Consider the following 12652-nt stretch of genomic DNA (forward strand, 5'->3'; position numbering starts at 1 on the left):
TAATTTTAGAATAATTACATAAGAAAATAAATTGGACAAAAAAATGGTCCAAAATTGTAAATCCATTCTTTTTAAGCTATTTTTGGGCTTCGAAAGGCATACACATCCCTTTCAGACAAATAAAGAGAAACTCCACTTATAGCTTACGTTATATTCAATTCGAATTCAGTCCCACCATATTTCGTTCTCTAACTTAAATCAATGTTAGCATTTATCGTACTGAAATAAACTCCACTTTATCTCTATTTACTTACAAAATATATTAAAAGATATCTTAGAATGAAAGGCATAGTGCTATAGACAAACTAAAGATGCAGTACAGCTCTCAACCTCGAGAAACTTAAGAGACAACTCTTCAAAGCATTCAAATGCTTAATATAAAAGTGAACGAGTCCATCCGTCTAAGTACTAAAAGAAGAATCCGTCGAAGAAGAAATAATAATTTTGTTATCACTAGAAACAAAATTACAAAGATAAAAAGGAAAATAAATTATTTTTTCAAAAATACTTTTTTTTTTTTGGTATCATATACAGACAATTATCTTTCATACATGAAATACAATGTAATGTAGTCTAGAAGCTCATTTCTTCTTCATAAATTTCTGGGCATAATCAATGAATTTGTTGAATTTGTCGAGTTCAGCCTCGTTGATAAGACCATCTTTATTTGCATCAGCACATGTCATGCCATAGGAAGCTTTCTCAAATGGAATAACCGAGCCTAGAAAAGCAAAAGCTTTTGTTAGCTCCCTTAGGTTAATAAAACTATCATTGTCACTATCATGATATTTAAAAATCTCCTTCATCTGCTCTCGACTAAATTGCATATTAGATACCTTTAGTTGAGTATTTGAACTAAGCTTGGGCCCAACATTCTTGTTATCTCTAAGGATTTTTGGTACCATGCTTTGATTGTTGACTTGAGTTGAGCCTCGAGCAATGCCACTTAAAGCTTTTAGTTGAACATTATCACCATTTCTAGTATTCTTCTTGATCATCTCGCTTGCTTCATACTTAGTCATGGATGCTTGAAGTTTGGGGATAAACATTGTTATACCAATGCTATATTTGCTTGTAAGGAATGATTGAAGATGAACAAACTTCAACCCCATATTTAGTTTTTTATACTAATTAAACTTGGTTTGCCTTATGAGTCTTATTCCGCATTGAATCATTGAATACAAGGAAAAATATTATTGTTAAAATATTTTAAAATATTGCTTTAGGTAAACATGTTTCATATGAATTCTTTTTTTCTCGAACTTGACTGTATTATATTTCCATAAGATTTGAAATAGTGATTTAATAATAATAAAAAATAGAATAACAAATCACAATGACAAATATTTAGTTTAGTTAAACTATAAAATTAATTATTTAGTTAAAAAGATACTTTTTTTTTTCTTTTTTCTTTCTGAGCAATTTATTCTCTTTTTTACTTTAATGTAAAAAAAAAAACTATGTCAACCGTCACCCAAGCGCTACTCGTGATTTTTATAATGAAATAAAATACTTAAAAATAATGTCTAATCGACGGAAATCTATATCTTTAATAAAATTTTATAGACAGAAAAGTTCCTACAGCAATACTAGTCGCACCTTATTCTTGGCAATTCTAAGATTTTGCTAAAAGTTATTCGACGCCAAAGATTCTCTTATTTTATGGCACAGTACAATTTGTTTCTAAGAGATAACACTCTAGCTATTTTGCTGTAACGACCCTAGATTTTTTATAGTCTAAAGTCACTACTGTATATATGATATATTTATCTGTGCGGAAATAATCAATTGAAACTTTAAGATAAAACACTGCCATGATTTAAGTATTCGAAAATGTTTTTAAAATGGCCTAATGAATTTCTAAATAAAACAAATAAACATGAAAGATTGAAACACCCTAATCTAACTCAAGTATAAGAAAATAAATATACCTATACTATGTATGTGTCATAGTATCGACTTGTGAAGTTGTCATGAGTCGTACAAGAGTGTCTTACCTTTACCTGAAATAAAAGAAGCACGTGGCTTGAGTATTTTAAGAAATACTCCGTAAGTGACCCCACTATTGGAGTTAAGGAATGCAAACACATGTAACTAATTAGGGATTTATGTTAAAACCGTCATAGGGCGCCTCCAGTCCAAGCAAAATTGGATCTGTAGTACTTGCTTACACATGACCCACACGTGTGAGTGTGGATCCCCAGGCGGTTCTCACCCCTTGTACCCCTCATAGTCGAGCTTAAAATGGAGGATGAATTTGAGAAGCATGATATGAAAAAATGTTCTTTTAATTCTAGTGCTATAAATTGTCTTTATTGTGCCATAAGTAATGATGAATTTAATAGAGTATATATGTGTTGTTCAGCATATGAAATTTGGAAAACTCTTGAGGTAACTCAGGAGGGAAAAAATCAAGTTAAAGAAACAAAAATTAGCATGTTAGCTCATAATAAAATGCATGCAAATGAATCTATAAATGAGAAAGAAGTAGCAAATTTTTACTTCATGGCTCATAGTGACAGAGAGGATGAAGTCATGGCTCACGGTAATAAAGAGGATGAAGAAGACGAGGTAATTCTGGAATCTCCTTCTTATGATGAATTATTTAAAGTTTTGGAGGAGATGCAACTTGATTTAAAAAAACTTAGTTCAAAATATGTTGTGTTTCAAAAGAAATATAAGGCTTCAATAATTAAAATGAGTCTTAATCAAATGAAATTTCTTGCTTAAAAGAGAATGATCATAATGTTGTAAAATTTAATATATCTTGTGAAAAGCATGTATTTGATTGTGATGAGAAAAATTGCATTAATTGATAAAGTTAAATTTCTTGAACAGGATTGTTGTGAAAAAAATAAGTTAATCAAATTACTCCAAGAAAATGAATTAAATACTATAGAAGAACTTGACAAGGCTAAAGAGTCTATTAAAAAATTAATTATAGGTGCTCAAAAATTGGATAAAATAATTGAAGTAGGTAAGCCTAATGGTAATAAAGGAGGATTAGGCTATCTTGATTAATGTTCTACTCCTTAAGTTCTAAAACAATATTTGTTAAAGCTTTCCTATTATATCTAAGCTTAACACAGGTAAATTTGTATCTCATTATGATAAATCTAGATTTGTGCTAATATGTCATTATTGTGGTGAATGTCATATTAGATCTAAGTGCTTTAAATTGAAAAATTCTCATAATATAAAATTAACAAATGTTTTAAGAAATAATTTTTCTATTGAAAATAGAATACATTAACTTAGTCCATGAAAGAAGTTTTTCATGTGGTAAGTGTGGACATAAAGATTATTCTTCTTACTTATCCAAATACAATGTCTTTAATATGTATGCAAACATTCCTAAATTCATGAAGACTAGCTTTTTAGGACGCAAACAAGTATGGTTATCAAAAGGTCAATTTTGAATATCTTTGTTTTTAGATTTATTTGAAAGACTCCAAGAAAAATAAGTGGTACATGGATAGTGGTTGCTCAAGACACATGACGGGAAACCAATCCAAGTTTGTGAGTCTTTCCAAGAAGGATGGTGGCTTAGTAACTTTTGACGACAACAAGAAGGTAAAATAATTGGTAAGGGTACTATAGGTGATGACTCTTGTACTCTCATTGAAAATGTAATTTTAATTGATGGTTTATAGCATGACTTACCTAGCGTTAGTCCATTATGTGCTAAAGGTTTTAGAGTTATATTTGATAAAAATAATTGCATAATTGAAAATGTTAGTGATAGAAAAGTGTTGTTTGTTGGAAATAGAGATATAATATGTACATTATTGATTTAAATGATTGTCCTACAAATGATAAATGTCAACTTTGCATGATAACTCTTGGCTATGGCATAGAAGATTACATGCTAGTATGCACTTGATTTCAAATATCTCAAAAAAAAAAATTTCATTAGTGAGAGGTCTTCCCAAATTTAAATTTGAAAAAAATAAAATTTGTGATACTTGTCAAATGGGTAAGCAAACCAAATCCTCGTTCAAATCTAAAATTGTGATTTCTACTATTAGACCTCTTCAATTGTTAGGGACTTATTTGGCCCTTCTAAAATAGCTAGTTATCGAGGGAATTACTATGTTTTTGTGATAAGATGATTTTTCAAGATTTACTTGGTTTTTATGATAAAACATAAAAAATTGATGTTTTGAAAAGATTTACTAGTTTGTAAGAGTTAAAAATGAAAAAGGTTTTTTAAATTACAAAAATTAGGAAGGATCATGAAGGAGAATTCGATAGTGTAGCATTTGAAAAATTGTGTGAAAATAATGGTTTTTCTCATGACTTCTCTTCTCCAATGACTCCTCAACAAAACAGTATGGTTGAAAGAAAAAATAGTATTTTACAAGAATTTGCTAGATCAATGTTAAATGAATATGATTTACCTAAATATTTTTTAGCGGAAGTCGTTAATACCGCCTGTTATGTTTCAAATAAAGTTTTAATTACACCCACTTTAGACTAGACTCCTTATGAACTTTGACATAATAAAATTTCAAATATTGGGTATTTCAACGTTTTTTTGTTGAAAATGTTTTATTTTGAGCCACAAAGAAAAGCTGGGAAAATTTGATTCTAAGACGGATATTGGCATTTTTCTTGGTTATTCATCTACTAGTAAAGCTTATAGAGTTTTCGAGAACTTTAGTAATTGAGAAATCTATGCCTGTGGTATTTGATGAATCTTGTATTTTGGGAGATTTACCTGTCAATCACAAAGGCAAAGAAACTGTTTCAAGTAAAGAAGGAGTGAGCTTAAATGAAAAAAAGGAACAAGGTTCTTTATTAGTGCCAAAAGAATCGAGGTATGCCTCATCTCATTTCAAGGATTTGATTATTGGTGATCCTGAGCAAGGTGTGCAAACTCGTTTCTTTATTAATTTATTTAATAATCTTGCTTTTGTTTCTCAAATTAAACCAAAAAGTTTTAAGATGCCGAAAATGATGAGTTTTTTATTTTAGCTATGCAAGAAAAACTAAATCAATTTGAAAGGAACCAAGTTTGAGAATTAGTCCCTTGACCCTCTAATATTTTCATTATTGGAACGGGTTTATAGAAATAAAATTGATGAAAATAGAAATATCATTAAAAATAAAGCTAGACTTGTAGCTCAATGTTATTGTCAGGAAGAATGTATAGACTATGAAGAACTTTTTGCACTCGCTGCTAGATTAGAAGCTATTAAAATGTTACTTGCTTTTGCTTCTTACAAAAATATGTATCAAATAGATGTGAAATGATTTTCCACACCATGTTTATAAGTTGAAAAAGGCTCTTTATGACTTAAAACAAGCTCCAAGAGCTTGGTACGATAGACTTAGTAATTTTCTTATTTGGAATGATTTTAAAATGGTTTAACTTGACATTACTATCTTTATTAAAATAAAAGAAATAGATATGCTATTAGAGCAAATATATGTACATGATATCATATTTGGTTCTACTAATCCTTTTATGAGAAGAATTTTCTAAATGTATGCCTAATAAATTTGAGATGAGTATGATGGGAGCTTAGTTTCTTTCTTGGACTTTAAATCAACTCAAAGATATATCTTCATAAATCAGGAGAAATACACCAAGAATTTACTCAAAAGGTTCAAGTTCAACGAAGGTAAGATTGCAAAAACTCTAATGAGCACCTCCACTAAGCTTGACAAGGATGAAAAGGGTAAATGTGTAGATATTAAATCTTATCAAGACATGATTGGATTTTTACTTTACTTGACTGCTAGTAGACCTGATATTATATTTAGGACAAGATTGAAACCTAGCACAAACACATACACTAAACATAATATCAGGTCTACTAGCAGTCAAATAAAAATCCATCATACCTCGATAAGAGTTGGTCTACTAGTAGTCAAGTAAAAATCCATCAAACCTCGATAAGAGTTAATATGTAACAGCCAAAAATAAATAAATAAAGAAATAAACAAATAAAAATAATTATAAAAAAAATAATTAAAATAATAAAATAATAAATAAATAAATAAAAATTAAAAGAAGAAAAACATTTGGTAACCGATCCCTCTTCATTTCTTCAATCTCTCACCACTCCTTCCCTAAAAATAAATTTGGCAACAAATCACGAATCTCTGTAAAAATAATGCACATTTACCGAGAATTCTTCCTTCCTACAAAAACAAATAGAAAAAGAAAACAAAAGGTTTAAGCAGACTAGCTCCGCCGGCCCGATGAGATATGTCATTTGAAGAGGTCAGTATATTAAATCTTCCTTTTATTTTATTAAATAATATTAATTTGGTTACAATTATTTAGTTTTATATTAGAGATTAAATGAAAAGAATTCTGTATGAGTTTAGGAAATCAAAACCAATTATATTTTAGATCTACTTTTTTGCAATGATTTAGATCTACTAAATTGTTCAATGATTTAGGTTATAATTTTATATGAATTATAGGAAAAGAATATAAGGAAATAAGAAAAAAATGTGATAGAGATAGAACTGTTAACTGAAAAGAAAAATAATAATAAAAATAAAAAGGGAAGATTTGGAAGTAAGAATAGATTAACAAAATTGAATAATACCTTCTTAAAAATAATTACAGAAGAAGAGGAAAGATTGAGGAAAGATTTGTTGAACAGGATTTAACAGTAAAACAGGAAATATCAGAGTGCAGTGAGCTCCTTTAAATTTTGTCTAACCGGAAATATCAGAATTTTACGATAGCCAATCTAAATTAGAGAAATAATTTTATAGAGTTCAAACTTGAAACTGATGTCATGAACTCATATAGGTTGACTCGAATTTCAAAGGACGGAATCGAACTTTCATCAAAGATATATTTGTGACAACGACTTAAGCTAGCCAGGTAAGTGACCTTACTATCGACATGGTTATTTTTTGATGTTGACACGTGCCCTGTGGTTCTGCACGTGTCATATATATTGATATGTGTGAATTGTCTGTGTATCGATATGCTTCCTATATGTTATGTTATGTTATATAATATGTGGATTGTATGATAATAATTATGGTATGATGTGCTCTAGGAGATGTTTGAGATAGGATACGAGAAGGATGCACAAAACAAAATGTAACGATAGGAGTAAGATACGTTCACGAAACGTTAAGGTTGGGTTACATACCGGAGTGCTATGGATAGGAGAGATTGATGAAAGAATACGGTTAGGTTATGGGTAGAAAGGGATAGGTTTGTGATAGATTGATAGAACGATGGCGTTAGGATACGTTCTGGTGATGATATGACTAAGGTACGTTACGTAATGATATGTCTGTGATAGGTATAAGAACGTTAAGGCTATGGTAAGTTAGAGAACGATATGACTATGAAGTATTTACGTTATGACTTGGTTATGATATGATACATTGTATGCTAGATTATTGTGCTTAAGTACGAAATCATGTGAACGTGAATGTATGTTATTTATGCTGCTTAGTTGATGTGATATGAATGCATGTGACGATGTGTTGCCTTGTACGATTATGGCTTGTTGTATGGGTATTGAAATGTAACTGAATGAATTGTATGACATGAAATATGGTAAATTGCATGATACATAACCCCGCTAGGAATATGTATGATATGTAACGAAATGAGAATGAGAATGACATGTAAGCATGAAAACGTGACACGGGGTTATGTTCATTAAATGATGACTGTAGGACTAGTGGGACCTCATGCATATTGTGTGATCATGCATTTGGGGGGATACCCTTATCCCATCACGAGGGTACGGACGCGTACATCCAAATGGCAAAACAACGATCATTATGCCCTGCATAGCGCTGCCGTGACGGTTTTAGTTTTAACGGGTCCCGGTGGGCCCCCAGAGCATGCCCACCGGCTAGGGACAGTGGCCCAGCGGTGTGCGAACTAGCTGGTGAGCCCATACTCGCACGTATGGGCTGCGTGTAGAGTATATGGTACACGTCCACGATTACCTGTTAGGATTACACCGTAGGGAAAACGAAATGAAACGAAACGAAACGAAATAAAATGAAACGAAATGAAATGAAAGATAGGTCCCATCATTTAATTGCATGTGATTGTTGCATTTAACCCCAATAGTGGGGTCACTTACTGAGTATTTCTTTAAATACTCAGGCCATGTGCTACTACATTTTTCAGGTTAAGGCAAGGCATTCCTGTACGGCTGACGACGACATCGCAACTCGAGATCATGGCACATGCATAGGATAGTGGTATTTATTTTCTTAGACTTAGGATAGAATAGGATGTTTTAAACTTAAACGCTTATTTATTTTATTTGGGGCTTTTGTTGTGTCGTTTTAAAGATGTTTTCGAAACACGTAAGTCCATGGCTGTGTTTTTAAGTTAAAGGTTATGTTTTATGGAATTTAAATGAATTATTCCGCATTCAATGTTTATGGTATGTATACAGTAGCAACCTTAAATTAAGTAGAAAATTTCGGGTCGTTACAGTTGGTATCAGAGCCCTAGGTTATAGATCTTGTAGACTAGCCTATGATGTAGGCTTGGCATGTTCCATGGTCCCACCGTTGATGCCCCGTCTCCGTCAGGTATGTCTTGCTTAAGATAAAAAAATGAAATGTCGTTGATTGTGTATGTTGTTATTGCTTGGTCATTATAAAATATAACTCATAATTCGACTTTTACACCATTGATTGTATTATAATTTACTGCATTATTGTTGCCATAATTCTACATTTATATTAAATGTAGAATATGTTATGTTTTACCTTGCATGGAATGTGAATGTAAATTGTTGTATTGATGATGTTTTGACTTACTGAGGTTGTTATTGTGAATGAATAGCTATAGTTTTAGTAAGCTACTAAATGTTAGTGTATGTGTGAAAATTATTTTGCTAAGCAAGATCATATGTTTTAGTTAGACGTCTTGAACATAGATAAACTACACAGTCTTATGACCATAGAGATGGGGAGGAGTGTAACAATGTATACGGAAGAGTAAGTAGTTTTAGATGAAATAAAATGACCTAAGAAGCTTGATAGATGTCAATATCCTATAATATACTATAAATATTAAAAGTGGTAGTGTCTGAAAGAGAATTTTATAACTTTGAAGTATGTAAAGATGAAATTAAAGTATTAGTACAAAAAAAAAAAAATTGAGTTACGACCATAAAAGTTTAAAACATGTATACTTAAATTGATTGGTGAATGACATAAGTGCCGTTAATGGAAGATGAGCTTTGGAAGTAGTGAGATGTAAAAAACTTTCTTGCCTTAATACAAGCTGAAAATAAAAAAATAAAAAAATAAAAAATAATAATAATAATAATAATACAACCAATTAGGGAAGTTGTGAGGTGATTTAAAAGTATCGAGTCATAGTTTGGACGAGACATTACGATCATGGTCAAAATTTTAGAGGTATATGGAGAGGGACTACGGTATGAGATATGAGATTGTCAAGATACCTTAAATTTAAGAAACCATGATTTAAGATGAACTTGGGTGGGGGACATACAAGAGGATTAGAGTGTGACATTGTCTCTAAATCAACTAGAAGTTTTGTGGTAATTCTTCTTAGGGTACACGAATGCACTCAGGAAGCTCAACATAAACAAATTGTTGTAGGAAATTACCGAACAATTTTTCCTAGCAATGTCAACCTGGTTAAAAGGTATTACTATAGTTAAAGTTTCAAGACTATCATTTTAAGTTTGATTTTCAAGTATCCCAAGTTTTATGGCATCTGAGGGTATCCACCATGCTTATACAATACCAATTTTTATAAGAGAATTTTGTTAAGCCAATTCTTGGTATTACAAAGGCATTGAAAGGGTTGTGATGTCTTTCCATTATGGTTATAGGAACATTAGTTTTGGACTGTAGTAGATAAGGTATACCAAGAGAAAAGCCTATTTGACAATGTTTCCTATGAAAGTTACCAAATCCTTAAACTCTAGCTTGACCACAAATCGAATACAGGAAGTCGTTCCTAGATCCATGTGATTTACTAGTGCATTCTATTTGCATTGGAACAGGGTGGAGTTCTTAACTAGTTTAATGTCATGATTTTGACTCCAAAAATTTACTAGAATTGGGGTAGGTAGCCGAGAGAGAAGAAGTATTACCAATTTCTTGATTTTGTATGGGAAAATAGGCAAATTTGTATATGGAATTCATCTACAAAGATGAGACATTAATGATGAACCAAATCAAGTGGACACCAACAATAATGAGGAAAGGAAAATGATTCTTTCTTTCTTTTTAATTATTAAAAATATAGAGAACGAACAATTTTAATTGGAAACATTCCTCTAATGAATTCCTAGGGAACTCCTATAGTAAATGGACTATACAGAATTGTGATCAGTCAAATATTGCAAAGTCCCGGTATCTATTACCGGTCAGTATTGGACTGTAATAAAATTTCGATCTACACTAGCACCGTAATATCTTATTGGGGAGGAAGATTAAAATTAGAGATAGATCGAGAAGCCTATATGAGCGCGTGTGAGTAGGAAACAGAAAATATCTATCCTAGTTCTACCATCAGCTATGGGTTCAAATCTTAAGAGAAATTCTCGAGAATGTTTCTAACCCGGAATTTTTCTTTGTATTTCTTTAATGATAGGGAGAGAGAAACAAAAATTGGATCAAAAGAAAATGCCATTTTGGATATTTAAAAATGAGATTTTGAGTACGCGTGGACAAACACGTCAATTAGTGAACCTTTACTAAGTGTAGAAAATTGGATTTGGAGAACAATGTAAAGCAGAATGTAACGACCTAGGAAAGAAAGAAAAAATATATATATATATATAATAATAATAATAAATAAATAAATAAATAAATGAAAACGAAAAAAAAGAAAAAAAGAAAAAGAAACTCAGTCGTCGGAAAACCCGCGAGTTTTCCGGCGACCGCCGAGTTTCGCGGAACCCACGCGAAACGACGGCCACAGCACGCCCACCCTCAACCCAGCATCTTCAGAACACCTGCAAAGGGAGAAAAGAGAGAAAATTTCGAGAGAGAGAGAGAGAGAGTTCGGACAAACGTCGGCGAGTGTCCAGTTTCTCCGACGAGCCCTCAAACCACCCTCAAACCGACACCAAACGACCTGTTACCACCATAAGAGGGATCCCTAACGAAAGCACAATAACTCAGGGTGCGTTTTGTGTTATTTCGTAAGCGTCGTCGTCGGTAACCGAGGTCGAAAAATTAGGTTTCTTAATCGATTCTTAGATCTGTGGCTTTTAGGAGCTTTTAGGCCGCAAAACTCCCAAAAAGGAAAGAAGAACGACGAACAAAGAGGAAAAGGGAAGGAAGAGGACCGAAATCGGCAACGAAAACGCCGCGGGAAGGAGAGAGAAAGCTCGCCGGAAAATCGGCCGAAGTCGGGTAAGGAAGATGAGATCCACGGATCCCGGTCAACCCGAACCCAGAACCCGGGAGAGCCAGCCCGTTCCTCCCTTGGCCTCTGCCTTCGGCCCAGCCCAAACCTCAAACCGGCCCAGAAGCTACGGTTCAGTTGAACCAACCCAGACTAGACCCATGGTCCAATTGAGCCGGCCTGCAAGCCAAACACTTGCGGCCCAGCCCAGTAAGCCGAGGCCAAACGATTAGCCTTGGCCCAGTAGCCTTCCACAGCCCGCGACCCGAACCACGACCTGAACCGGACTACGACCCGTGCTTCGACCCGACACTACCGCCCGACGTGGCTTTCTCTGCTGCTGCCACGTGTCACACAGCGGCGCAGCAGTCCCTCGGCTCGGCTCGGCGCAAACTGCTCGGGCTCCCTCCGGTGACGCTCTGGCGGCTCTAGCGGCTGTTTGGCTCGGCTCACCTGTTTTCAGCCCGGTTTCCACTGTTTCGACCCTCCCGGACCTGTTTTCGGCCCCGATAAAGGTATCCGAGGCCGTTTTAGAGCCGTATTTCAATTTATTAAATTATAGGTAAATTAATTGTGAAACACTAACGGAAAGTGGTGAACGGTGTGATAGGAAACAAACCCCGGCGACGTAGGAAGCAGCTCTCACGGAACGGGAGCTTACGTTTAGCTATTTAGGGAGTACTTCGGCCAAGGCCAACCAAGTAAGTGGCCTTACTATAGGATAGGCTAAATAATTGTATGAGTTATGATGATGTGTGGATTATGATGCTTGATGATATGTGCGGTATATACATATTTTGTTGAGTGATGCTTGATATATTTGACGCACGTTGTGGCATTAGGATGAGCATGATGATTGCATGATTTTTACCTTAATATGATGATGTTTTCCATATTGAGCATGCTAGATGATGATGAGTGCCATATTGCATCATGTCGTTAGATCGACGTAGGACATAACCCTAAGAGCATGAAAATTATATTAATATAAATATCCACGAGTATGCGTTACCTAGAGTAACAAAGAGATGAGACTAGAGGGTTGTGTCAGAAGAGACATTACGATGGATTTAGAGGGACCTCATGCATTTTGTATGTTCATAAGCATAAGGCTACTTCCCCTAGAGACGATGAGTGCGGACGCGCACCTTATGATGAGCGCGAATGCGCACAGGTGCAAAAGCACACAGATGAGGGTGTTCATGAGGCGCATGACACTATGGGGTTCCGCTGACCTCCGGACGTCGCTACAGATTAGCTTGACCAGAGGGTCCAGGGGGTGTGCAAGCGCCCTGGGGACTC

The 12652-nt window shown here is 34.0% G+C and overlaps 1 protein-coding gene across 1 annotated transcript; it reads right to left on the reverse strand.

The window, feature by feature from the left end:
- Nucleotides 1-581: 581 nt before the first annotated feature.
- Nucleotides 582-1049, reverse strand: LOC147794699 (uncharacterized). Its single transcript, XM_087122375.1, has one exon. It carries the CDS (start codon nucleotides 1047-1049, stop codon nucleotides 582-584), a length of 468 nt encoding a protein of 155 aa, XP_086978501.1.
- Nucleotides 1050-12652: the final 11603 nt, after the last annotated feature.

The sequence above is a fragment of the Cucurbita pepo genome, chromosome 1 (genome assembly GCF_057944985.1).
Source record: "Cucurbita pepo subsp. pepo isolate OVF chromosome 1, ASM5794498v1, whole genome shotgun sequence".
Classification (NCBI taxonomy): Eukaryota; Viridiplantae; Streptophyta; class Magnoliopsida; order Cucurbitales; family Cucurbitaceae; genus Cucurbita; species Cucurbita pepo.

Bases quoted from the DNA above. Each gene is read 5' to 3' on its own strand.
- LOC147794699 (XM_087122375.1), bottom strand. From the start codon at position 1,049: ATGTTTATCCCCAAACTTCAAGCATCCATGACTAAGTATGAAGCAAGC.